This window comes from Tauraco erythrolophus, chromosome 10, assembly GCF_009769465.1.
Source record: "Tauraco erythrolophus isolate bTauEry1 chromosome 10, bTauEry1.pri, whole genome shotgun sequence".
Classification (NCBI taxonomy): Eukaryota; Metazoa; Chordata; class Aves; order Musophagiformes; family Musophagidae; genus Tauraco; species Tauraco erythrolophus.
Genome location: NC_141474.1, coordinates 34,006,002 through 34,033,908, shown reverse-complemented (window position 1 = coordinate 34,033,908; position 27,907 = coordinate 34,006,002). Strand labels below are relative to the sequence as shown.

At 41.8% G+C, this 27,907-nt stretch overlaps 1 protein-coding gene across 2 annotated transcripts in view; it reads right to left on the bottom strand.

Moving 5' to 3' along the window:
• The window catches only part of PDE4B (phosphodiesterase 4B), a 200,538-nt gene that overhangs the window by 153,329 nt on the left and 19,302 nt on the right, over positions 1 to 27,907 (bottom strand). The window contains exon 1 of one of the 2 annotated variants that reach the window (XM_086617762.1): positions 24,807 to 25,042. The exons of the other annotated variant lie outside the window; for it this stretch is intronic. Within the exon in view, the coding sequence (XP_086473888.1) occupies positions 24,807 to 25,042 (236 nt within the window). Of the gene's footprint in view, positions 1 to 24,806; positions 25,043 to 27,907 lie in introns of those variants that run through there. 2 annotated transcript variants of the gene reach the window in all.

Below are 27,907 nucleotides of genomic sequence, written 5' to 3'. Positions count from 1 at the left end.
AAGCACTTATAGCCAGAATGACACTGAGTGGCCTTGGTAGGTATATTGGATCCATGGAGAAATACTCTGCTCGAGAAGGTTTAAATCTATCTACTGTGGTTATGTATGGAAATCAAGAATATTTAAAACAAGAATGGAGTAAGGATACAAAGGGAATTCACCAACTTCAGGGAAATGTAGAAAAAAAAAAAAAATCAAAGTAGGATGCCAAATTATTAATTGCCCCACCCATAAAAAGGCATCCCAAATTACTAAAATTACTATCTCAATTACTCCCACAAATAATGTGCTTCTAAAGAATTAGATTGTTGGCATAATTTCACACTAGTGCAAAACCACTGAAGTGGCTTGTCTCTGAGCCAATAGTGCTATTGGACTTTCATTTAAATTTAAAATAAACGCTGGGCCAGTTACAACAATGCCCGCTGCGATAGTTACACATCATAAAGAGATAAGTCTACCACACGACCTATGCCAGTACCTAAGCTAGAACCCAAAATTTATGAAATTGGTCCATGTGTAATAAGAAACACAGGACAGCAGTAAGTGTTATTCAACCCAGAATAGTCTCTCAAAAGGGTTGAGTTATCAATGCAGATTAATGTATCAGAAATCCAACCATTGTGTTCTCCTTTCTTACAAACCTTTTATGAAGGATGGGCTACTTGGCTAAGAAAGAGGAAAGGTATTTCTCAAAGACAAAAACCAAGAGACCTGACGGGGCTATTAGGAACAAGGTTGGGAGTTCTGAGTACCATAGACTCAGAAGTAATAATGAACAAGCTGGCCGCTGTCACTGGAGATCTGTCAAAACTGCAATGGCCCTTACAATCCTCGTTATTGACTTTAGGAGCTCACCAGTGGTTAGCATCACAAATCTTACCAGATTGGGAGCAAACAAACATAAGAGACCACAATATAATTGTGGATGTGATCGACGGGCTACAAGCCAATATCTCACTAGCCCTGAGTTGTGTTCAGGCCCAACTATGAATGTAATCAGATACTATAGTATCGCCTCTATTATAAGAGAAGGAGAAGAAGGGATATTTCCCACTGAAATCCGAAAGGTAGTCTGGGATGGTGCCACAAGTAAAGAAAGAGAGCTTCAATCCTGGTGGAATATGGTAAATTTTACTTGTAGCCCCACCACGCACACAGTTACAGCCTTTGTACTAACCATTTGTAATGTTCTAAAAACTGTGATCCATCCCATTATAGCTTTAGAACCCTGCTTTATCCTTTCGAACATAGAACATGGGCCCAAAGGGTAAGAGACAGATGACAAGCTCTAAAATCCTGCATTGTGTGAGAACAAGGATTTCTAAGTGAAAGTAATACCCTAAGAGCACAAGATATCTGTCTTGATACTGATCAAAAGGTGTGTCATTTTGAAATTCGCCCTGATGTTGGCTCAAAGACAATCATAATATATGCAGGGAAAGGTTGTGCATGTCTACAAACAAAATGTAGCTCCATATTTGTAGAAGAAACGGAAGTAGGCACTAAAAATCATTCAAACTTCTGCATCTGTAATTTCACTCGAATCACGGGATGTGACTTCCACTATTCTGCTCCCGTCACATCCCATCATATTCTAAAATCAGACTATACATTGATCTATGAGTTAATACCCACACCTATAGGAACAAATCTAACTTTGATAAAGAAATTGCTACAGCATCCTGGTTTATAGCAAATACTGGGCAAATTAGAAAGAGTGGACAGAAAACTCTGGTGACAGTTCATTATGATGCAAACAAGATAAAGAAAATTGTAAAAAGAGAGTAGAGAAGGATGGAGAACATAAATGGTGGGAAGCACTTTTGGATGGTCAGGATTTTTCAATCATCTAATACATCCTGTTATAATACTGTTAATAGCTACAGCTGCCTTGATGTTGTTGCTAACACTGCTGTACGTATGGATTTGGTGTGTGTTTCGAAGGGTATCTTCAACGCACAAAGCGTTATATCAATCGGGAAACTTAGGCAAGTAAAAGAATTTACTCGATTTAATAGAAAAGGGGGGACTGATACGGGGATAGGTATAGGAGTAGGCATAAGACTACATAAGACTATATTAGCTATTATTTCTATGGATAGGGATAAGAATAGGCATAAGACTCTGGGAAATACAGAGCTCTGTGAAATAGCTCTGTGAATTGCTAGAAGTTATCAAATACTAATCCCTGCTTTGAAACACTAACTACCCCAAAAGAAGGCCTGTAAGAGAGACAAAATAAATGATGGCAAGGTTGTAACTCATGACCCATAGGGAGAAAAACAGACAAAGAGGAGAGATAAGGACTAACGAGAACTAACATTTGTCTTCAAGCAATAACAAGTAGGAGACAGCCAGGTGTCCACTCAAGGCCAGGGAAACGGTTTGGCTCTACGGGCCCAGCCAAAACAAGAATTGTAGAGATTTAGGGAAGAAGTGAAAAACACACAGCGAAGAAGACCTACGGCCTTCATCCCAAAGACCCCTGCCCACGACCACCAGGAGGCGTGTCAAGGAGGAGCCTGAGGCGGATCCTGAGGCAGGGGCTATGGAAATGATCTCCAGGGAGAGACTGCCCTTTTCGGGGAGGGGGTGATGAGTGTGTCTGTATAAATACAAGAAAACTGCTACGGCGGGTGTGCACGTTTGTGGTGGAGCGATCCCCCGTGCACCCAGCGCTGCAATAAACATACCTACTTTACAACTTTCCAAGTTGTGGAGTCTGTTTCCGCACATCACAGTAGTGTTAGCAGATGTCTCGTTTCTCTTGGGTTTATGCAGCAGAATGAGATTTGTACTCACCTACATGCCTGCATAACAAAGGGACTTTATATGGGAAATAAATGAGTAATATTTTTTAAGATAAACATTCTTTTATGTTCGCTCCTGTTATTTTACGATACATACTCCATTGTCACAGAAGATCTCTTTCAGTGCTGTCACAGCAGTCCCTTTGAACATCTACCACACCTCTTGAAAGACATCCCTGTGAGGGATTTCAAGAAGTCCTCTGGTCTTCCAAAACTTTCTAGCTTCACTCAACAAACATTTCAGGTTGAAGACCTTACAGCCTGCCCAGGCAATGGGGTTCAGTTCTTCATCACCCTTCCACCCAAGCTTCTCTGAATGCCTATAGCCTGATAACCTCCCTTGCTGCAGGACCTGCTAGTTATTTCTTGCCCTATCTGCAGCAGACATGGAAAGAAGTTTCCTTCTCCTGAAACTGTTTATATAACTAAAAGAAAGTAATTGTCTCAAGAGAAAATAATAGCAATTTTTTAATCTTTCCTGATAGGCAGTTTGCTATTTCTGCCATTTTCTTGCAGATTCTCTCAAATTCTTCTTCTTGAAGTGAGGTCCCTGAGTTGGACACAATAACGTTGCTACTTGCAGATTCTCTCAAATTCTTCTTCTTGAAGTGAGGTCCCTGAGTTGGACACAATAACGTTGCTACTTGCACTAGGGCAGAGTGTCTCATAACTGCCTCGTTTTCTCAGAAAAGCAATATCATAGAACCATAAAACAGTTTGGGTTGGAAGGGACCTTCAAGATCACCCAGTTCCAACCCCACTGCCATGGGCAGGGACACCCTCCACTATACCAGGTTGCTCAAAGCCCCATCCAACCTGGCCTTGGACACTTCCAGGGATGGGGCAGCCACAGCTTCTCTGGTCAACCTGTTCCATATCCAGCATTGTGTTCAAAGCCTGAAAAAAGCATCAGTGGTAACTCGACTTTCAGTCTGACAATATTGCATTTAGCCATCTCCAGACCATTACGACGATTACTAGAAATGCAACTCTTTGCTTTTTTGGTGTTCTATATATAGATTAAAAACAACCACAAAAGCCAAGGCCTTTCTGATGTATATCTCACCTGGCTTCTTTCTGTCTACCACGCTTTTTCACAGTAAAATTCTGTAACGTCTCACAAAAATAACATGTGAAAATGCAAGTGATTTGCTCCGAGGATGTTTCCTCAGGCTTCTCCAATGTTATACTTGCCTTGCTGGACATAGAGATTACAAGCAAAAATATTGCTCAGCCAGCCAAATAGAGATATGTGTTGCAAGAACAAGAAAATTATTATTTTAACAGATTACAACGCACAAAACAATGTTTCTAGTGCTGTAGGCAAAAGTATCTATCCACTCTGTTGGCCTAATATCAATAATTCAATATTAATGCAGCTCGGATTTCCAGCAAAAGCACAGGCTTTTCAGTGGAAGTATTCTTCAAGTGTGATGTCTACACACAGACCTGACACGCAGATCATAACCGTGAAATTGGCTAAAAATATTCTAAAATTGATTTAACAATTACAGTTGAGAAGATGCATATGGATTAATGAATTACAATTTGTGTTATGAATATTTTCTCAAGTAAACAAGCTGCAACACGAGTACGTGCTATTGTGATGGCTTATTCCGTGGCGCTGAAACTCCTGCAAGAACGCAACTGTGAATCATCTGAACAGTCATGCTTCTCAGAGGGAAAAAATCATCCATGAATATGTTTAAATAAAAAAAAAATAATGAATCTCTTATGACTCTCTGCTTCCAGAATGCCCCATCACTTTGGGGTGGGCAATGGAGGCTCATCAGGACTCATTGGAGTTTCCCCTTCTTCCTTGGCCAGAGGAGGTGACACTGGGTGGCATTGGGTGTTCCACACAACCAGCTTCACCCAGCAGAGATGGCTGTTGGTTCTGCTGCATCAAGACAAGTCTTTCCTCACCTGGCTGGTATCTGCAAATACCACCAACCCAAGGCAGCCATGAAAAACAAGGGGATGGTCACTCCAAGAAGAGGAAATCCTCTATACTGAGTATCAGACAGCAGCCAAGATGAGCCAAAAGTCCCCAGTATACTCATCCTCTTCCTCTCCTTTCTCATCATGTACGGTGAACTCATTCACAGAGGAGCCCAGTGGAAATTGCTAATCGTGGTTATGTCAAAGTGAGCTTCCACCAAACCTTTTTTCCATGGTTTTGACTGAAGGTCAACGAACTGGGTACACCTAACACCCATAATTCCTGACCACAATGTTCACTAAACCAAGCCATACAGATATGAATAACTTACATCTGTATTAATTCCGTTAGTGAAAAACTACTCAAATTCAGGAAAGAATTTATGGGATGACTCTGGACCTCCGAAAGAAAAAACGTGCAAATGAAATACATCATGGAAATTGCACGTTACTTCTCATGCTGTGTTGTGTTAAAAGCACACCGACAGGCTCCGGAAACAACCGCAGCAGAACGAGGCAGCAGTTTGGCTAATTTGTTTTGGAAGCAGACCAAAGAATTATGGTTTATGGTGCAACCTTCTGGTTTTCAGCCTCATTTTCACCAGAGATCATCCCACAATCACACAGCACCTCAAATTTTGGACTGGCCAAATTTCCAATTCTGATTTCAAGGAGAAAACTGGAACAATTTTCACTTTTAGTCCATCTGGACACTCCATCGATATTTTCAGCCCTTCAAAGTTACCGCGTGAACTGAAGGACTACTTGTACTGAAAAGCAAATTGTTTTCCAAAACTCGTAAAATCCAGCTCCCCCAAATCCAGCGGTGCTCTACCAGGGACTGCAGGTTTAACTGTGGTTGTTTCATACACAGATATTTTGAGAATGGAGAAACGAAGTATACACACCGCACTACTTAACAGCATGATCCACAGGAAAATAGACAGCTTATTTAGGGACAAAAGACCAATTAAAAATAGTAGATGAACCTAAACAGCAATTGGTGTAACTACTGGATTCGGTCTACTACTGCTTCAATCACAGCACGGTGCCCTGCAATACCCATCTGCCAATAAAAAAAAAAAGAAAAAAAACAAACCCACAACAAAACCTGGGATGAATTCAGCTTAAAAAAACAACAAAAAAAAGAAATTTAATCTCTTCTCATGGATCTGATTGGTACTTTGGGATAATCTCTTGCTGACAGCCAAACGAAACCTCCAGTGCAGGAGAAGGGGATGGATGAGGAGACAATATGTATTGCTCAGGTACCTCCCAGAGGATGGTTTCCTGCTCTCCGAAAAGCCTCCCCATAACAGAGCTTCCCGAGCCCTTGTCCAACTCACTGCAGCTTAAACATTCCTGGAAAACGTACGCGGTGCTGGTGCATCAGGAGCAGCAGAGACTTCAACACTGTAAACCTATCAACAGGCCCTAGAAATGATACGACAGGTCCAGAATGATGATGTATGAAGTGGTGGAAAACTGGGCAATAGTCAAGCACCCGCCTCCTCTTACCTACATCCCTCTGGACACGGAGCTCATCTGCTGCTAGCCCCACTCCTCACTGAGCATCCAGAGTAACTAAAGGTCTTGCTTCCAGTCTCCAAGAGCCCCCCAAGTATCCAAGCATGAACCTGAGTGATAACATTGCTCCTCAGACCCAACCATGACGTTCACCAGCCATGCTTCAAGCTGTGAAATGAAGTCCCACGGGAGTGAAGAGCTGCTTCCATTCCTGCTGCTCTCATCGGTGGTGTAGACCAAGACCACTGCTTCCCATTGGGACACCAGGGATGGAACAACACAGCCTTGCCCCATGCAGGCTGGCGTTCACATATAACGACTTTGACTACTGCAAATCAAAAGACACCGGTGAAGAGCAAGGAGAACCACTATCTGGACGCTGGCAAGGAACTTTCTGTACAAACAGCAACTCAGAAATGTTCAGCACAGAAAATTCCCCTTGCTCTGTCTGCGGAAGACTTAAACATGATGACCTGGAGATTAATCTTCTGCATATAACGTAAATCCAAGTATAGCAGCAGGAGGCCCACACATGTCACACCAATCAAAACGGCTCAACCCAACCCGTCCAGGAAAGGATTACTGCAGCGGGATGAAAAAAAAAAAATGTTTTAGAAGCAAAATAAGCTAGCCAGTATCTTAAAAATATTTGAAGACATGAAGATGCTCCCCATGTTTCTAAAAATTAAACGCATGATTAGAAACGTGAAGTCAATATATTCCACCCCAGTTTGAATGCCGATTCATACACTCTCTACGAGGTACCGACTGGTAAAAGCAGGGACAAAAAACCAGATGCTACAGCTGATTAAAACCTCAGCTCAACAAATTGTCTGCAGGAAAACGCATTAGCCCGAGAGATGTAAGAACAGCAGGACACTCAAATGAAATTGGATTCCTTAGATCATGTGTCTAAAACATTAGAAATTCCCTTGTTTATCAGTAAAAATTAATACCATAGGGATACTCCAGGCATGGAAAAACAAACACCATGCTGACACCTGCAACGACAGTCTGTGCTATGGAGGAACTAGATATGTTTGAAAGGAAATGGAAAACAAGCATAAAAGGCCCCATGGGATTAGTGTATAGAAAGATTAAAACAGGAAAACAGGCATCTTCTAGGCATGTTATAGCTAATACAGTTATTGTCAACATTTGTTTCCAGGTATTAATACAGGAAGGAAAAAAAAATAAATTAGAGTGGTAAAAGATAAAAGTATTGCTAGAATAATGGGATGAAATGCAGAATAAAAGTGTAGGCTATTAGAAGAAGCTTCTAGACCACGATATTTACTAACTACAAATAGTTCATCAAGTAGCTGAAGCTCTGACACTAAGGACAATTTACTCCAGGTTCGTAGGAATTCTCATCCGTGTATTCTGCAGGTGAGCAGGTTATCAGAACAGGAAACTGTGCTGGATGAGGAATTCCTCTCGCCCCGTAGACTGTGAGCATGGAGTAGACCGAGAGTATTGTCAGAGTATCATTTACCTTGTGTGGGACCCAAATCCTCAATAGCCAACAGACGATGATAGGACAAGGGGCAATGGATTTAAACTGAAAGAGGGCAGATTTAGGTTAGATATAAGAAAGAAATTTTTCACTCAGAGGGTGGTGAGGCACTGGCACAGGTTGCCCAGAGAAGCTGTGGCTGCCCCATTCCTGGAAGTGTTCAAGGCCAGGTTGGATGAGGCTTTGGGCAACCTGGTGTAGTGGAGGGTGTCCCTGCCCATGGCAGGGGGGTTGGAACTGGATGATCTTTGAGGTCCCTTCCAACCCAAACCATTCTGTGATTCCATGATTCTATGATCACTAGGTATATATGAAACACAATTAAACATGGGCTAGACATTAAAAAAATACAATAAATAAATGTTATTATGCTCAACCCTTCAATATTTATTCTGCTCATGTGTTCTGTAAACTAAAGGCACTCCTCACTAGTTAGGATTCAGAGACTTTGGGGGTGAGGGGAAGGAAGACCTCAGTAGTAGCATGGCTATACAAATAACTCTGAGTTACTTCACAGTTAGTCAATTCTTTCGTTTGTACTACAGCTATTCATCCTATTTAACATAATTACCAAGATGTAGAAAAGGTTAGCAGATTATTTTGTGATCCTGAAAGGTTGACCAAAAATGATTAAAAATAAAAGAGTCTTAAAAGCAGAATAGAATCTCGTTCCTATGAGACCTGTAACAATTTTTCAATAAAGGAATTATCTCATGGAAAATACATTTGTAATAATTTTTCAACGGGAATGGTTGCACATCAGGTATCTATTACTCATATTGTGCTCATATCTTCTTTTGGTCTGTACTGACTCCTCCCTACCAAGACCTTACCAAAGTGAATGCCATTTCCAGTAGCACAAAAGACACAACTAACATTATTGATGAAAACCTTAATAATGCATAAAGTTTGATTCCAGTTTGGGGTACCCAGCTGGAAAATAAGAAGGGTCTCAATATGCAGAAGTTTCTCACTTTCCTCAAAGTGAAGTCACTGGTTGCTCCGCAGCTCATCAGAATCAAACTCAATGACAAATACCTACTATAGCAAACACCTCTGAAATTTGAGGAGTCCAAACCTCTAATCCATGACAAATCTCCAATTTTTCAACTGTGGCAGTAAGCCAAAAAAACTAAAATCAAATACCACCCCCCTCCAAAAAAAAATTATATTCTTCAGCTATGCGACACGGTTAGTTGAATACCTTTGTCACAAGGGTTGATAACATGAATTAATCAAAACCAACAAACAGCTGCAAACACTTGTACTTAGTAGTCTTCCATCTGAACACTGCAACAGAGGCTTCTCTGTGGTATGTCCCCTTTCCCCCCACAGAATCACAGAACGGTTTGGGTTGGAAGGGACCTCAAAGATCATCCAGTTCCAACCCCCTTGCCACAGGCAGGGACACCCTCCACTACACCAGGTTGCCCAAAGCCCCATCCAACCTGGCCTTGAACACTTCCAGGGATGGGGCAGCCACAGCTTCTCTGGGCAACCTGTGCCAGTGCCTCACCACCCTCAGAGCGAAGAATTTCTTATTTAGATCTCACAGAAATCTCCCCTCTTTCAGTTCAAAGCCATTGCCCCTTGTCCTGTCACTACATGACCTTGTCCAAAGTCCCTCTCCAGCTTTCTTATAGCCCCTTTAGCTACTAGAAGGTGCTGGAAGGTCTCCCTGGAGCCTTCTCTTCTCCAGGCTGAACAACCCCAACTCTCTCAGCCTGTCCCACAGCAGAGGTGCTCCAGCCCTCGGATCATCTTCGTGGCCTCCTCTGGACCCGCTCCAACAGCTCCATGTCCTTCTGATGTTGGGGGCCCCAGAGCTGAGTGCAGCACTGCAGGTGGAGTCTCTTACTAAACACTAAGAAGTTTTTAATCTTGGTTATTCCTTTCAGTTGAGTCATTACTGGAATATTTTATTGGCTTCCTGAAATGATTAACAGTAGTGACCTTTTCAAAATTTGGAAGGATCTTTTCTGCATGCTAAGTAATACCACAACGGCTTAATTTGAACTACAGCACAAAACCAATCTACCTAAATAATCTCTGTCAACAATTAATTTAACATTAAGAAAGTCAATTAAAAATGCATAGTCAGTAGCAGTTCTGTTTTTCATTCATTTGCCCTTTTTAATATCCTGCTCACAGCAAGAATTATTGGTGACAAAACCAGTCACCGTTATCGCATCAATTTAACTTCAGTGCACGCAGCCAAACTCACTTCAGGGGCAAGAATCTGCAGAAATCACTTTTTCAACATCACAAAATTCTCACTGTCAGAGTTCCTTGGTTCCTAGATCCTAAGAGACTCAGTAAGCCCTATGGAAGATCAGATCACCATAAAAAAATAAAAAACCAAACCAAAAAACACCACATCTCTATTGCCTCTTATAAATAAATAAATAAAACCCTACCCCAAAACCAGAATTGTACCAGCACATCTCAACAAAAAAGTTACTTGAAGGAGATGTCTGCCACCAGAAAGGGCCCACTGACGGGTACTGAGAGCTCTGAAACTTGAAGTGATCGTTGCTATTTCTTTTCACTCAGATAAAATTACCTGTAATTTTTGTGAACAGTTCTCCCTCAGAGTAGGCATATCTACTCAATTGTTACAAGCTACAGGATTCCCAACCCAAGGCCTTTATGTCAAATGGGGAATATCAAATAATTGCCTACCCTAGAGTCACACTGAACTGAAAAATAAAACGTTATTTCCAATTGCAGCATACTGCTGTTTTTAGAGATTTCTGTATTACTTTAAACCCAAAATGCCTTCAAAATGTGTCTACTTGGAAAGGTGATGTATGTTACAAGGCACTGAAATTCTTTATTTGGCTTTGAAATCCAAAATTTAAATTTCTGAAAATGTAGACCAAGACATCTGGGATGAAAATAGGTCATTTGCAGCTCCAAAAAGCATCCGTATTAACGTTTGCTGTTCTCATTCCAGAACATCAACATCTCTGCTTTAATTCTCCTCCCTATTTGAGATTTACTTTTATCTCTCCTATCTCTTTTTAACCTTTATCTGTGGTAACTGTTTTTGTTAAGTCTTGTTAATTAAGCCTGCAAGCTCATCAGGGAAACATCCTCTCCTTCTTCCAGTTCCCCATCGCACCTGGCAGAAGTACAGCACCAATAATGCAACAGATACTGGGTTCAACAAAACCATTTCACAGAATTACAGAGTATAGACATGAAGGTCCTGAAGTCCACCTGTGAGCTTCTATCGAAATGCTTCTGCTCCCATAACTTAGTGGTTTATTAATATAATAGGCTTCTGGGGAGAGATTTTAATATTGACTATGAAAAAAATCTATCAGAATTAAATCATTCCCTCTTTTGGCAAAAAGCTGATGCTCTTCAAAGGTTCACAGCATCCCCTCCCACCGCGCCAACTTCCCAGTTTGGTCGTTGTTTAGCTAAATGCTGTGTATTTATTCTCTTTGTCTATGGCCCTGAACGTTGGCTTTTAAGTCTATATGACAGGTTTCATAAATTTGTGACTCTGAATTATTCATTAGATATTTAACCAAATGCTCTACCAACACCCCCAGTTGCTGTAAATCTAACAGAAATATGTTATATATTCTATTTTTCTCTACATAGCACTAAATAATTTTTTTTTTTCCAAAAGATTCCTTAATGCATCACTAGCTTTTACCTTAAGTGATACCACAATAAAAGCCAGATTTAATAATCTGTTTCAGTTTCTTATCTTCCCTTTCCTTGAACCATTAATATAAGCGAAAGCAAAAATGTAACTCAGCTTGTTATCTTTGCAAAATCAAATACATTAGACAGGGTATTATTTGCCTCAGGCAATGCCATTTCAAGTTTGTATCACTCCTAGCCAGGACCATTCAGGCTACAAAGAAAAAAACTGGGATTTGACAATGACTGCTGCCACTCATTTACAATGAGCAATTGCTCTTTCACCAAGAAATCAGCTTCCGCCCCAGTACATTTGAATGAACAAACCTGTGGTGTTTATTACATAGGAAATATTTCCCCCCACAAGTCTTGAAATAATTTGAGTTTATTTCTCTTTACCTTCAAAACACACTAACAAGAGAAATCAGAAATTAACCATGAACTTTCTTATGAGAGCAATTTTATCTTTATCAACTTAGAAATCAGATTTTTAACCATGAAATACAGTGTTCGGATGAGAATCACTAAATACAAAACCCAACCAAGCAACTAAATGCCTGGGACTTAAACCTCCAGGATGACTGCTGCAATCGTCAGCAGCTTGAGGGTCAAGTTGCTCTCCTGTCGACATTTTTGGACGTCTAAGTCACTCATCTTGGAGACAACTTCAAAACTTAATGCTCCTGGTTTTGCAAATTTTGACCAATAAATTGTATCACTCGATGACCTGTAAATATTTGCCTTATGCTGTCACGCACACAACTTTAAACGACTTTTTAAAACATCAGCCCTATATATTTTTGAGCTCATTTCCTTACTCTTTATTTACACAGTCAATAAGAGGAGGCTCCGGGGTGACCTTATAGCGGTCTTCCAGTACCTCAAGGGGGCCTACAAGAAAGATGGGGAGAGGCTGTTCAGGAGGGCCAGTTGTGATAGGACAAGGGGTAATGGTTTTAAAATAGAGGGAGGTAGATTCAGATTGGATATTAGGAAAAAATTTTTTACCATGAGAGTTGTAGAACACTGGAACAGGTTGCCCAGAGAGGTGGTGGATGCTCCATCCCTGGAGATGTTCAAGGCCAGGTTGGACGAGGCCCTGAGCAACCTGATCTAGTTGGAGATATTCCTGTTCCTTGCAGGGGGGTTGGCCTAGATGACCTTTGAAGGTCCCTTCCTGCCCTAACCATTCTATGATTCTATGATTCTATGAATAAAGTGACCCTCCATATCGTGCTTGACCATCTCCTGCCATGTTCTCTTGCTCCATCTCCCAACCCTTCAGCACAGAAGCAACACGACCGTTTCTCAATGCTATTGTTCTTTTGAGATTTACGTAACAAGTGAGAACAAGTCATCTAACAGCAAGACTGAGTAAAAAGCCAGGTCTGATATTTGAGGCTGAACGATGAGAGGTCCGGCGACAGAGGTGATGGTGAGCGAGTGAGTGATCTAGATCAGGATTGACAGGAATAGTCTGACACAGAAATGCAGTTGTCATCTCGGGCCACAGGGAGAATCTGTAATTTCTCCCACGTCTATTATTACAGAATAGATACATCTTCGTTCCTAATATTTTTCAAATTTCACTTTGTGAATTAACATCCATTTAAGCCCTTTTAATTAATTCGAAATTATTTTAACCAACCATTAAATCCAAACCCACTTCTCAAGTCTACCTTGAGGCTATTTTGAGCAAGTAAACTACAAAGGGAGGACGCTGCCAAATATTATTAGTGGTTAATATCACGTGAATTCGAAACAATACAAATACGCTCTGAATACAATAAAACAACCTATCAGAAAATATTTCTACCCTACAGAGCAGAGTCCTGATGTTTTTTACTTAGCCTTCTGTGGAATTCTAGTTTACAGGATCTGAATGACGGAAATTCCAACCCAAAGTACATAGATTATTCTCAAAAAAACCTCAACGCTTTCCAAGCACAGTTGAAGAAGATTCCCATGCAGTTCACAACGGGCTGACCAACTGCAAGCATTTACAACTTGTAACAAAATTCTTTTTTTCGTTGTAAAACAACAACTGACAAGTACAAGACAAACGGTAGCAACTGTCTGCGCTGGGCATGCAATTGTGAAGGCACACGGCAATGCGAGAGCTTCTTTCTGGATATGCTGTGAAAATAGCAAAGCCTGACATTTAAAGATTTTGGTTTTTCCCTTATGGAGGCAGGTTTCAAGTACAGCTGTGCAGATCTTCATCAAACCCTTCTTGAAAACAGAGCAAAGCCTTTGGTCTTGGTGATTCAGGAAGGTGTTTTTGTTGAAGGCAGAGAGTGTGAGAAAACATCCGTAGGTCTATGGAGATGACAGCTTAACGCTCCTGTAAGCTAGAGGAAAAGGCAGCAGCTGACTCTAGGTCCCAGACTTGGGAGATTGCCAAGATATCATGCTCCAGAGAAGCCTATTTCAAGATTGTGTTTGTAGGAAGCGTGGCATTCTCATTACACCATCTTCTCTTTCAACGTACATCTTCCAGTGCTACCTCCTCATCCTCTACCATCTTCTCTCATTTGATCCTTCTTTGCCATGATGCCAATGTAATCACCTGCACCCCATTACCAATATGATAGCAAAGATCTCTCTTGAGACAGTGGGATCGTTCCCCATACATTCTTCTCCACATTTAAGGACATTCGTCTTGCAAATATCAATTAAACGACAACAGAGTTCTTTGTTGGGTATTTTTTTTTGTTTTGGGTGTGGGCTTTTCTGTGGTAAGGACATGATTTATGATTTGTTACCAGCTGTCTCTGAGAGCAAAAATAAATAAATAAAGCCTTAGTGGCTCTGATTCGGAAACATGCAACGTCTGCAGCTTCCACCAATTTCATCTGCAGCTGAAGGAGCTCAGTATCAAATCAAAAGGGCTGCCTTGTAATGATTTATGAATGCAGCGTGACCTCTTGATGAGTATGTTTACTGAATGCATACATTGGTTTAATCTAACAGCAACGTGTTGGAAAAGTAAGCAGCAAGGGCTGGAGGCAGCCAGCCTACAAACGCTGGAGGGACAACGCAAGAGCCGTTTGTTTTCATGCTCCACCTCTGACCCCCAGCAGCTCAACAGAAGAGTTTGTTAAGGGGATCCAGTCTGACAAGACAGACCTTGATTTAAAAGGACACGTTCCCTAAGGGGGAAGAGACAGCTTTGGAAAACAGACTCATACTCAGATCTCAAAAGTTAAGGGTGGCTGCGGCTTGCCATCATTAACTCATAGTGATCATAACTAAGAGATGTGTAGAATTAAAAATTTCCTGTTTAAGTCAACCACTAAAGAAATTCTTCAATACAGAACACTATCCACTTACTCAGATAACCATGAGCAAACCCAGTTGATCTCTGAATGAACAGGACAACTCAATGAGATAACTCCAAGTTCTCTGCTTCAAACTGGAAAGCACGTTTCCCATCCACAATACTCTGTGATCCCACACCCCTCTCCCCAAAAAAAAAAACAGAACTCAGGCAACTGGGATAAGGATGGAGCCAAGTGCATGATCACAGAGTAAATTACCACAGTAGTAACAGCAGGGAAAGGCAGCATGGCTGGAGAGGCACAGCATCCAGGTTGCCCCAGCCCGGTCTGATGGCTGGGACACAGGGCAGACACAGCTCCCTTAGGTGCTGCATGCCATGAAGGATGCACAGCAAGGATGCCAGGAGCTCTACAGTGGTGATGGCCCTCAGGAAATCAAGCCCTTGTACACACTGTGAAAGTGCTCATGATTGTAATAACTAAGCACTTATGGAAAATGAGCTTCCCTAGGATTACCTGCCTCATTTTTACATCAATGTTCCCATTTCCCATCCATCTAACTTGCTTCAGAGGGGATAAAATAAGGCAAATGGGCTGAGAACCTCTTAAACGAGCATTCGCCTGTTAACATACAGGAATTAGATCCTCAGCTGGTCACACCATCATGTAGGAACTCCAGCAGTGGGACTTCCAACCACTCAGCCATTTCTAGCAGCCGTGCGATGCTCCCACTGAGCGCCATGCCTTTGGTCCAGCAGCAGAGAGGTGTCTCCATCTGCGGTGCAGGAGAACAGCTTGATTTTGTGACAGAGGAAACACTGCTCTAACTCAGTCTGCTCATACTGATGGTCATTATGCTGCTATTTCTGCTTCCGTGAAAGCTGCAGTATGAGCAGTCTTTGGTAGGAATAGGAACGCATTCCAGGTTGTGAGGTAAGGGAATGCCATGGAAACGTACATGCCCAGAGGAGAAAAATCTACTAACAAGGTTATCTGAAGCTGCAAGAAGAGATGCCAATAGAGGCAGAGATATCTAAGTCAGAAAAATTAGATTACCTACTCTGTGCTTTTAGCATATTCATAGGAAAACACCAGTATTATAAAACACATTTACAACACTGGGCAGAGAAGGAACTCCAAATGCTGCGCTAAGGGCCTGGGGAGAGCTAGAGCACGGAGCCACCAGAAGCAGGTGCTGGTGTAAGGCTCTCCAGAATAGCTCCTCAACAACATGGGCCTGTACGTTTTAAGCAAATACTTCTGCCAGAGTACACCACCTGTCTCTTAAAAGCAAATAATATTGCTATAAAAATATGTGGAAACTTGATTTTTCAGGATAAGATTCTAGTTCCTAAAGATAAGGTAGGGCTAGGACCAGAAGTGCCTCACGCTGTGAACATTGCTTATTTCCCCAGAAGTTTCACAATGCTCTATGAATAGCATCAGGACCTGGATTTACTTGGTTTTCCTTTCTTCGTTAGGTAAATTAGTCCCCACGTTGCTTTCTGCAACATTTGAACAGCAACAGTCTGCCTATATGTTTGGAAGCCTTCAAGAAATCTCTTAAATATGGTTTAATAAAGATTTCCACATGTCATTTCTGATTGTTTTTCATTCTTTCCCCATCCCTTTCAGAAAAAAATAGAAAAGAAAATAACCTATAGATAAAAAAGAGGATTGCTTATCTAAACAATATTATAGGATAGGATGCTTTTAACTTGTTCATTTGGTAACTTATTTTCTCTTAAAAAAAGAGAAACACCGCAGCACACAGCATCCAACAAACAGAACTACAGTCATAACTGGACAAGTAGGTCTCTGACAATCATTACTTTAAACAATAATATATAATTTGACTTAGTATATTATTTTAAGGAACAGAGATCTGAAAACACCCTTGAACCTACACGGACTAAATGTCTTCTGAACGGTGCCGAGTCCCCTTAAACCTCATTTCTGTGGCATGAGCTTCAGAACGCACCAGGCTCAGACTCCCCAATTATCTCAGCAATAATGAATCCAATAAAATGGCAGAGCTAATTTAGCATTATTGTTGTGAAAGAAAACTTCCCCTCTAACCTACTGAAGTTGTCCATCATTCTGCAGTTATTACCCGCACACGTACAAAATCAGCAGGGTCCATTAAAGCTTTCTGAAACGGAGTAGCAGCACAAAATGTTTCTAATTTCCAGATAGCTCTTTGTATGGTTCTCTACATATTGAAAAAGCAGCAAGCAACTGCTAATTTATAAACTATATTCTGCACATTTTAAGAACATACAGTAAATACTATGGCACAAACTACACACTGCCATAATAAAAGGTAATTTCTCAAACAGTTTTGTGCTTTGTCAGCCTGTATCAGTGAAAAAGCTATGCCTGAGCTGAGAGAAAAATCAATCGATTTCTGTTTTCTTTTATTGATAAAATGAGATTAATGTCTCCTTGCATTTCCTTTCAGGAGATACGCTTTCGGATGGTACAACGTGCTTGCTCTTTCGTGCCAACGTCTAGACAGCTTGCTACGTCAGAAATGAATAAAACAGGAACTCAAGAAGTTACCGTACCGAGACAAACATGAAATGGAAATTATTCAGTATATGCAAATGTAAGAATCTACCTGCAGTACATCTGTATTCAGAATAAAACTCCTTTTCTGAGGTCTGCATCACGATGCATCATCACACACTGGACACAACTGCACAAGGAAAAATCATCATCTGAGCAATAACTGAAGTACACAATGCTGGACACATGGAGCTATTGGAATTGCAACAAAAAACTCTTTCTCCACGTGAGTACAGACTGATTCAGGGCAAATCGATGACATGGTTCCCATTTAGTTCCATCAACTGCCACGCAGATGTTTTGCCTTCATAGCATTTAAATCTGTTGTGGAGAAAGCTGCAATAAATCGCTCTATCGTGATAAAATGCAACTTGGTGGCTTAGGAAAAAAAAAAAAAAACAACCAGAAGGCCTTTACACAACGTTGCATTGAATAGATAAAGGTAAACCTGGTTCTAGGGAGTGTGGGCATCCTAATGCTACCCATAAAAGCTCTCCTTTTCTGATCCAAACAAGTTCTAGACAGTAGCAAAGTAGGCAGCTTCCTACTGTGGCAGATTATTATGGCCACAACAACAAGAGCAAAAAATAAAAATAAAACCCCATGTCCCCGGTGCTTTCTCTGCCAAGGACAGCAAAGCCAGCTGGTGGCTGCTGCTGCAGAGGGAAGCTGCTGAGATGAAGAGGCTGGTGGACACGTCCGGCAGCTGGAGCAGGTGTAACCCCTGGTCTCACTCTGGCCATCCATCTCAACTCTACCACTCATGGTAGGGCCTCATCTCTGAAGCAACAGAAGTCTGTCTGCACCACTGGCAAGTTTTAAAACAGCTCTTTTTCCTACTCCAATATTATTTGTAATGTCAAAAAATACCTCAAACTGCACATTTTTGGATCCTCAGCACTGCCCTCTCCTATCTGCACGTCTCTCCTCCCTCCTCATCCCCTTTAATGGCTGGCTTGAATCTACATACTCTTGTCAGCCTTCTTACTCTGAGTTCTTCTTACATTTTTGTCAATCAGTTTTATTGGAAATCATCAAAATTCAAGGCAATTTGGGTCAAATCTGATTCCTATTTAAGTGCACCATCCTAGTGACACAGAGAATTTGAGTATACTACAGCGTACCACACCAGGAGGAAAGTCTGTATTTATCAGGAGACACCAGTAGATCAATCAAGTGTTCTTTCCAACACAAAAAAAAAAAGTTGGGTTTTTTTTTACCAAAAGAAGAAAATAAACCAGCCAATATATCGCTGTTTCTCCAGAGTCTTATTCTTACATTACTTAATACCCGTTCTGCCCCTTAGCAACACCTATTTGTAGTGTTGAGAGAATAAAAAAACTTGAGAAAATTAAAAACTTAATGCTAAGTTTTCTTCCAGCACCAAATCTATGTTTGCAAATCCACCCGTCACAGAATCAGCAGAGCACTTTCTGTGGCACTTCTGCCAAGAACATCATCCATCTTTTAACCCAAACGAGTTTTTTGACTATTACAGAATGTCCAGACTATGATCATTATGGAAGAATCTAAAACCCAACGTGTCAAACTATCCCAAAATTTGCGCCGTGCGACACAAAAACACGCTGTCATCGTGGAACCCGTGTGATGTTCTCATCAGGTAACGCAAGGAAATCAGGTAGTACAAGGAAAACATGGAGAACATGGAGGAGAGCTATTTGTGGTTATTCAGAAACAAAAAAGCTGAAAAAGACTTAAAAAAAAAAAAAGATGGACTGGAGAACATATAGCTCTGCAGTGAAGCTAATCTACACTGCATCAATTATGTGGCAGACACGTTCGTGGTTTATCGGTCTGTCCTGGCAACCAACGTTGCACGTAAGAAGCAAACTGTACCTCCTAGAAACACGCAGCACAAATCTGTAGATGCTATCACAACGGCAAGTTTCACACATCAACACAGCTTTCCACAAAGCTAAATTCAACAGCAGAGCTTCCTTCAGAAACCATTTTGGCACAGAAAACATTAACTTAATAGTTAAGCCTGTGTAGGAGAGTTGGAGGTCGTGGATTCTCTAGGCAGGTCTCGGATACCACAGTAAGTCATGGAACCTCTCCCAATCTATATTCCTTGTAGATTGGCACATTGTAAACATTAAAAACTTACTTGAAGGTATTACAAATTCCAGAAACAGTGTTTATTTCTCTGAGAAGTGATCCACTCTCCTTCTCTCTCTCCCTCTCAGAGAAATGGGTGAATCTACTGAAATCAAATTATCATTAACATAATAATCTGTTGTGCTTTGCTTGAATCTTTAACAGTTGGTGAGTATTTTAACACCATGTTTTCCCACATAAGTGGCTGGGAGACGAAAGAAGCTTGTCCTTTCTGTCCTCTGTGGTTGTAGACATGGTTTAGAGGCAATATATACAGTCAGAGCAGATGTAAAGATTACACAGCCGGTTCTGTGCTTGTTGTGTGTGCTTATTTCTGCTGTCTGAAGAGCTCTTTCCTCCTCACCCTCATGTCCTTTGGAATCTTTCCTGCCACTTGCTGCTAGCGCTCAGGAACTCTCCTCGGGACAGATGGGAGACCATATTCAGCAGAGAAAAATTGAGGAACCTTCTGTTTTTTCCCCATCCTTTTCCCTACTCACTTCGGTTTGTTTCTCCTAGGACTTTCAGTAGACAGCTGAGCAACACAGCGTGTCCAATACCAGTCCCAGCTCACAAGAGAAACTCCAGAAAGCTAGAGAATCATCCTGCTTCTCCAAAACGAAAAAAAAAAAAAAAGAAAGAGCTTGAAATCACATCAACAGTCAGTGAGAAACACAAACAGATCAGCTCATCGAAGTAAAGACAAACGTGTTATTCAACGCTGGAACTATGGAAATACATCCTGCTATATGTACAGGAAAGCCGAAACGGGTCCAAAAGCACATCAGATAGTACTTTCAGGGAGACAGGCTATGCTGAGACACACTAGCTTTGTCTCAAAAGCCAAAGTCAGTTCCTCTAGCCCAAGTGTTGCATGAAGCTGGCCAGGAGATCTCCGATGAGGGGACCTGGCACATGGGATGCCAGCACAGGGCAGAGGCCACCTCACCACAGTTGGATGTGGTAGGGCTTGGTGCCGAAAGGGGCTCCAACAGCGACAAGGTCCCACCAGGAGCTCCTCTCCACCGCATGAGCTCTGTCCTGCGACTGCTACACACCATCATAACATGACCAAACCACTGGAGAAATGTACAGATCTTATAAACCCCTGTTATCCTCAGCAACTTCAAATATATGGACGGTCTCCAAAACTGGAATTTTCTGAAGCACTATTCTGAGTGTGAGTTGCCACTAGGTAAGTCTTTCTTATTCAGTTCCAGAAGCACAACCATCAGAAGGCAAAACAAAACGTGACATCTTTTGAGAGCTTGGCTATGCCTACAGCACATTGTGCAGCTTCGAGTAATTAAAGCGAGCTGTTGTTATTCACCAGGCTTGGAAAAAACTCAACTGCCACCCCTCCGACTGGATCGTGCCATACTATTTAACTTACTAAATTCCACCACTGAAGATTATTGTGTAATGAAAACAGATCATGTTTTCAAAAAAATTAAGGCTAGCATATGATTTACATTTTACATTATATTTTAAAAAGCAAGCTTTATGTCTGTATTTCAATTGCACTAAAGGATAACCAAGAGAAAAAATAGAGCAAAATTTCCTGGCATACCATTCTGTCCTGCATTTTCTTTATAAACTAGATAACAGGTACAAAGAAACAAAACAGGCTTAACACCACTAAAATGCTGAAAGCTAAATGTGAATTTATTTGGAAAAAAACACAAAAGTCTTTGTTAAGAAAAGACAATAAACATTGTACCCTAGAAATGACATCATTAAAAAGCTAGTGCTCATCACACAGCACAGTCAACGACTGCCTATACATTAAGAAACTGATCTAGGTTGTATAAATATTATTGAAGAACTATTTATAATCTTGCAGACAAATACTGCAAGATAAACAAAACTGCAGCAGAGTGCACTTAGAAAACATCTACTTTCTTTTAGAAGACATTCAAGATCTTCCAAGACATTTCTGAGAAGGCCCTTGCTTTGAGTGTAATCCCAACGGTTTTAACAGAACTGCTTCACCAAAAGAAGATGGCAGACCTATAGAAAGACCATTTTTAAAACTATTGCTTTGGAAATTCTCGGACTACGGCCAGGACGAGGGAGAAGAGACCATGAGCAATGGAGAGGGAACATGGTTCACATGAGAAGGTGCTGTGGACCAAGCGTATCTCCTTGTCTTCTGGAGATGCTGTCCTCTCTCCAGTGACTGCAAAGGAAACTCTGCAAGTAGGGTGCACGGCATGTTCCAAATTTCCCTGGCTACTAACAGGTGTCAAGTCATGTCAACGACTGCCTGCTCTTTTCCTCACAAACCTCCCCAAAATGTAAGTGATACAAGAGGGACTATCAGAAAGGAAGAAATAGGGCTTTCAGGATCTCCAGGACAAAAACGATAGATGCAAGAGAAGAAGAATGAGACTCTTGGATTCTGGTAGAGCAAAAAGGCCAAAGGCTGCAGAGTTTTTGTACTGTTATTTTATAAGAATGAGGTATTTGAAGACCGGACACAGCAACAGCAGCCATGGTAAACTGTTTAAGGGGTTTGGAGCAGGGAGAGATCAGCTTGACAGATGTTTGAAGGCAACTGTGTTGACATGTTGGTCATTTACCGTCGTGAGAACTGGATCCTGAGGAAAAGAAAGATTCGGAGCACAGACGCATTTGAGTCATGGTCTTATTTTTAAAAAAAATCTTAAATTTTGCTTTCCTTTTTCTTTTCGGATGAAATCTGACGAGCGGATATCGGAGAGGACTGGTGATGATGGAGATTTCATCAGCATAACCAGGAGAAAGAGGTTGAAATGCATCCAGTTACAAAAGAAGGAAAACGCCTGGAAAAGGCAATTCGTTACAAAGGAAAGGAGAAGAGCAAGGGAAGGCAGAAAACTGAAAATAAGGAACACAGAAGAGTGAACAGAAGATTCATCAGGTAACAACATTAGCGATGATGATAAAGGTGATGAAAGATCATAATTCACGATGCCACTAACCCCCAAACTGAGGAATTTTACTGTTTCTGTTCTGTTTACGAGGCTATGAAAGTTATACATTATATGCTATCCAACAGCATGAATTAATTTCCTTGCTTAGTATTCCAGTGTAGTTGGTATTTTGTATGAGAAATATTTCGTATTTACTCCTGAGGTCATTGCTTTGCTACCCAGATACTAGTTCCTAGCTCCACACAAAAGAGCACCTTACGTAAGTGGCCTTTTTGCTCAGCACAGGTGATGATGTTTTCATGCCCTGCACAACGAATTTGCAACTAATCGGCAAATTCAGTTACACAGCCCAAAGTACACTGTCTACAACACACACGCAACAGCTGCACAGACGTTCTAATGAGATGTTGTATCACACTTCAATAGTTTAAATTCCCTCCTATTCTATAACATGCTGCCCATGAAATTTTTTTTTTCCCTTTTCATTTTCCCTGCCCATGGCAGGGGGGCTGGAACTGGATGATCTTTGAGGTCCCTTCCAACCCAAACCATTCTGTGATTCTATGCTAAAGCAAACTGAAAATAAATCTGGATTTGCTATGTTTTGCCTGCGTTAAACATGTACTCACACGTAAACATTCTTGAAATCTCCAGAAGGGTGATTTTCTTCATTTCTGCAATAGTTCACTTCTTAAAAACACTTATGTGCAGTTCATAACCACCTGATATTAAAAACTTTCAAAAATGGAAAGAGCATGAGAACCTTCCATCTTTCCATTAAAAAATGAACTTATAGCAATCCCACCTCCTTTACAAGTTGATTCAAGTAGAGATTATCTGTTACATCTATGAACATGTGTGTGTGGGCGCATATATAAATCATAGAATCACAGAATTTTTCACCAAACAATACAGACACCCTACGTTGAGTCCAACCACATTCTGCTCTACTCATCCCAAACAGTACTGTCTTTCCACAACACACATTTCTTGCAACACAGGAGTGGGGGGAAGATGAGCAGCACCCCACTGTTTCACTGCTGAGAGGTATGACAGATGCTCAAGGGAATTAATGCATATAAACCTAAACATCACTGACTACAACCAATTAAAATGCGAGAGGGAGCTAAAGAACATACTGAAACCTTGACAGCATGTAACCAGTTTGGGTGGCTGTTATTACTGCTTGGATTAAAAAAAAAAAAGAAAGGCAGAAAGTCTGCATGATTCTAGAATTCTAATTTGAATTGAATGCTGCTATACCTCTAATGCATTTCAAATTAAAAAAAAAAAATTAAAAAGTCAGTTGTCTCGGTTCTACTCAGTACAATTCCCTGGTATCAAAGTTTACAGCTTTTCCTCTTATTTTTCTTACTTTTTAACAACACAAAACAACCTAAGAACAAGTAATCCACTCTAAACAATTAGTAATTCACTTCAGAAGTAAATACAGCTTTGAAATACTTCAGTATTACCCAAACGAACAATTTAAAAATAATGTTCTATTTTAAACAGAAGCAGACAAGGATGGGTATTTCAGATACCCCAAAACAACCAGCCCATACAGGTACAGATGGGACATCCTCATCCTCTCTCCTCTGATTCAATCTATGGAATAGGAAAGTAATGGATATGGCTACGTGTGAGCAGGGCTTAGAAATATTCACGTTACTGAAAGTTTTCTGGTTTAATTCCCACCGTCAACTAGTGCATATTTATAGAGACTTTTGGAATTTAAAAGGGCGACCATATAAGACCCACATAGAGTAAATTTAGAAAACGAACCAAGGAGGTTATCATAGATTTTCCTCAATTACATATTTTGATTACTGTTTATGGTATGGTTTAACCAGGATAACCAACAGACAGAGGCAGCTCACAATCCACTGCCGCGGCACACAAATTGGCTATTTGGGGTTAGTAATTTGAAGGGAGGGAAGAGACGACCCTCCGCTGGAGTTTCCTTGAAAAAAATGGCTGAAAAAAGGGATATTTGTAGCCAGCAAAAACTGTTTAAAAGCCCCCCACAGAGAAGTTAAAGCCATTTCCAGCATTTCACTCCGAGAGCACCCTGCCCAAACCACCCGGTCTGCGCTGTGCCGTCATCTGCAGTCGGAGCTGACGGGGGCAAAGAAAAAAAAAAAACCATGTCTTGAAGGTTCTGAAATGAATTCATGTGCTCTACCTACAACAACATGATGCCTGGGAAAGTTACCGGCTGCTGCCTTTGTTCGGCAGAGCTGAACTAACGGCACACATGAATAACGGGCTGGATTTATTCCGGAGAACAGAAGCTGAATGACAATTGCCGAGGCACTGCATTATCCATACTTTGGCTGCCTTCTGCTCTACACATTTCCCACTCGCAGGGAGTAGGGTGAATGAAGCTCAGCTCGTTTTTCCCAGTTAAAACCCACAGCTACACGCGCCGCTTCGCAAACCCGCGCCGGCACCCGGCAGATCTTACCATGTATGTGCCACCGTAAAGCGACGACGCTGGCGGATGCTTTTGTTCACCAGCAACTTTCTGAAAAAGCACGGAGAGTTCCTCGGTGAACTGCGAGGAGAAATTTTGGGAGACGTAGGTCTGTTCCCAGGCAGCTTGGGAAGCTCGAGCTCTAAATGCATTTGTTCTTTGAAAGTCCTTATGTAAATCTCTGACTCTGGAGTAGCAAGTTCCCTGGAAGAATCTTTCGCTGTCATAGCTTAGACGTGACGCGAGCTCTCACCATTCAGGAAACGGAACAAAAAACACATCACGCAGGCATCGCCGCGGATAAATCGGCACAGCTCATTCACAAGGCCGGGCTCCAAACGGAACGGCTGCCCGGAGCAACAGCAGCAGAAATGGAAGGACGGAGAAGCCAGGGCTGTCAGAAAACCCTTTATCAGCCCGGCTCTCCCTCTGAAAATGCGCCAGAGTGTTTCCGTGTCAGCAGCCTCCCCCTGGATGCGGCTCGGCTGCCAGCCACGCACCGCCGCGCGCCGGAGCCATTCAGCCCCGCGCACCAGCTCATGAAAAATTCATCACAGCCGCCTCCCGATCCATCCCTTTCCCATAGCGTGTTGGCTCCGCGTACCGAACGGAAAAACGCTGGATTTTTCAGCACGCATTAATAAAAAAAATCAAGGAATTCCCTTGCCTGGCGCAAGCCAAGCGACACGATTCATTCAGGTCCAGTATGTTCCATAAAAAGGTCCTTCATTCAGAATTAGTTTTCGCCGTGCTGCAGGAGCTCCACCCATGACATGCTTATTGGCTCCGTGTTATTTTGACGACCGGACACTGTTCGGCTCCGTCTTGTGTCATGAGCGTGTCGGATTTTCATGAAATTTTAACGGACCGTCTAACGCCGTGACATTGTTCCCAGGGATGGCCAAGCGCATCCCGGGCACACCCGGAGCGACCCCCGGGGCCGGCAGCAGCACTGGCTCTGATGGAGATGTACGCAGCGCTCAGGGTGGGCCAGGAAAAAAAGGTTTAGCTAGGAAAAAAAAAACAAAAAACCCACAACAAACAAAAAAGCCAGGAATAATATTCCGCAAGGACAAAGCGTGGAAGAATGCACGCTCCACGTATGGTCAAAGGGCACAATCACTGCCAGACACTGCACAGTCCAACCCAGCAACCGACACCGGAGAAGCTGGCACAGGGAGAGAAAACAGGGGGAACCACCAAAGGATGGGGGACCTGGCCCTTCCCTGCAAAGACTATGTGTCATAGAAACACAGAATCATAGAACAGGTTTGGGTTAGAAGGGACCTTAAAGATCACCTCATTCCAATTAATTTAAGCAATGTATGTATTTAGAAACACAAAACCCAAGATTTTTTTTTTTTTTTTCTGGACATAAACACCATGAAACCAACGTATGCACTTGCAAGGCTAAAAAAGAAAATCCAGGCGAGGAAGTTAAAGACAAGATTCGATGCTGACAGTAAGAACACACTAAACACGACAGGGAGTGGCAGAGCATCTTGTTGACTGGTCAAAAGTAGGTGACCTTAAATGTAAATAGAATATTTTTTTTTCAAGGAGGAGGAGACAGGAAAGAGTATACCCAGCCAGCCCAAGGTGAAAGTGCTCTGATCTGCACGCAAGAGCTTGATTGCACAGTACAGGCACCAATTACGCAACAAATCCCTACACCTAGTCCCTATACATTCCATACATCCCAAAACACTTTACCAAAACATTAGTGTGCCTTTCTCAGCTTCAACCAAAAGGCTTGCTATAGGGAGCTGCCCTATAGCAGAGGCTACAGAGGAGTTACCAGACATTCTACCCAGCCTGCTGCTATGCTTTTCACCATTCGCATTGATTTTTAGGGTTTTTAAAAAAAAATGTAGAAAGATCTGCCTGAGCCTAACCTAAGGCTACTGGAAATTGCAGCGTTAGCTGACACTGAGAGGCTCACGCAGCAGCAGAACAGGAACGTTTAATGCTTTAGGAATTATGACATGTTAGACTGTGATCTGTTATTCTACGTCTCGACTGTGCTGACAGCCGGTGAAAGACAAAAGGGAAGCTTGAGAGCTATGCTGAATGATAAATAAAATCCCCACGAATGCTTAGGATCTGGAATTCCAAACAGAAAAAAAGAGAATTTTCTAACTCATCATGAAGCAAAACGGGATGCTGGAGGAGGGTTGTGAGAACACACCTGATATTTGTCAAACTATTTCCACGCCTTTGCATAAAGCTATTAAAATGGCAAGGAGAAAAAAGGGAAATCCAATTTTTAAAAGCAACAAAACATGCCGTACAGCGGCACGCTCCTCGTACTGAGGGTGTACTTCCCTTACCTGAATTCAGAGACGTTTCAGAAGCAGCGTCCATTAAGGGAGTGCTTCTCATTAGCTGGACATTCATAAATCAATAATGAGACGTCAGCCCCACAGATTGTGGTTCCACAGTAAGATGTGCGAGGGCTGTTGATGGAACGAAGAAATGCAAGAAAAGCTAAGCTAGCAGGATGGAAACAGGGGACTGTGGGGACAAGGAAGGCTCTGCTCTCCCTTGCAGAAGCAGAAAGAAGGAGAAGACAAAGTGCCACCCGCTGCTTTGAGTAACCAGAATGTAGGTGCTTCTCCAAGCTGAGGTCTAGGACACGAGTTGCTTGGCACAGAACCTCCAAGCATTTTGGAGGCTGACCATTGGCACAGGATATTTCTTCTGTTAAATATCTCCCAGGTCTTGGTGGCAACAAGAGATAAGGATTACCTGAAAAAGGCTGTAGAACATCTCTCTCTCTGCTTCAGCTGCCATCCTTCATACTGCCAACTTCCGATGTTGCACGCACAGAGGATCGTGCGGCCAATGTCTAAATAGTCTCTACTGATTTGTAGTACTGGAATCTGTCAAGACATGCTGCTTTACTCCAGGATAAGCCAAGAAGAGGTGAGAACAAGAACATCCCAAGAGACTTGAGCTAACTGGCATGAAAGCTTGGGATCAGAATGAACTTGGCAGTAATTCTGAAAAACTAATTTTGCTGTGCTTGCTGAGGTTACCATCAGCAACAGGAGGGGATGGTAGACAGAACATCTCAGGTACCAGAACACCTC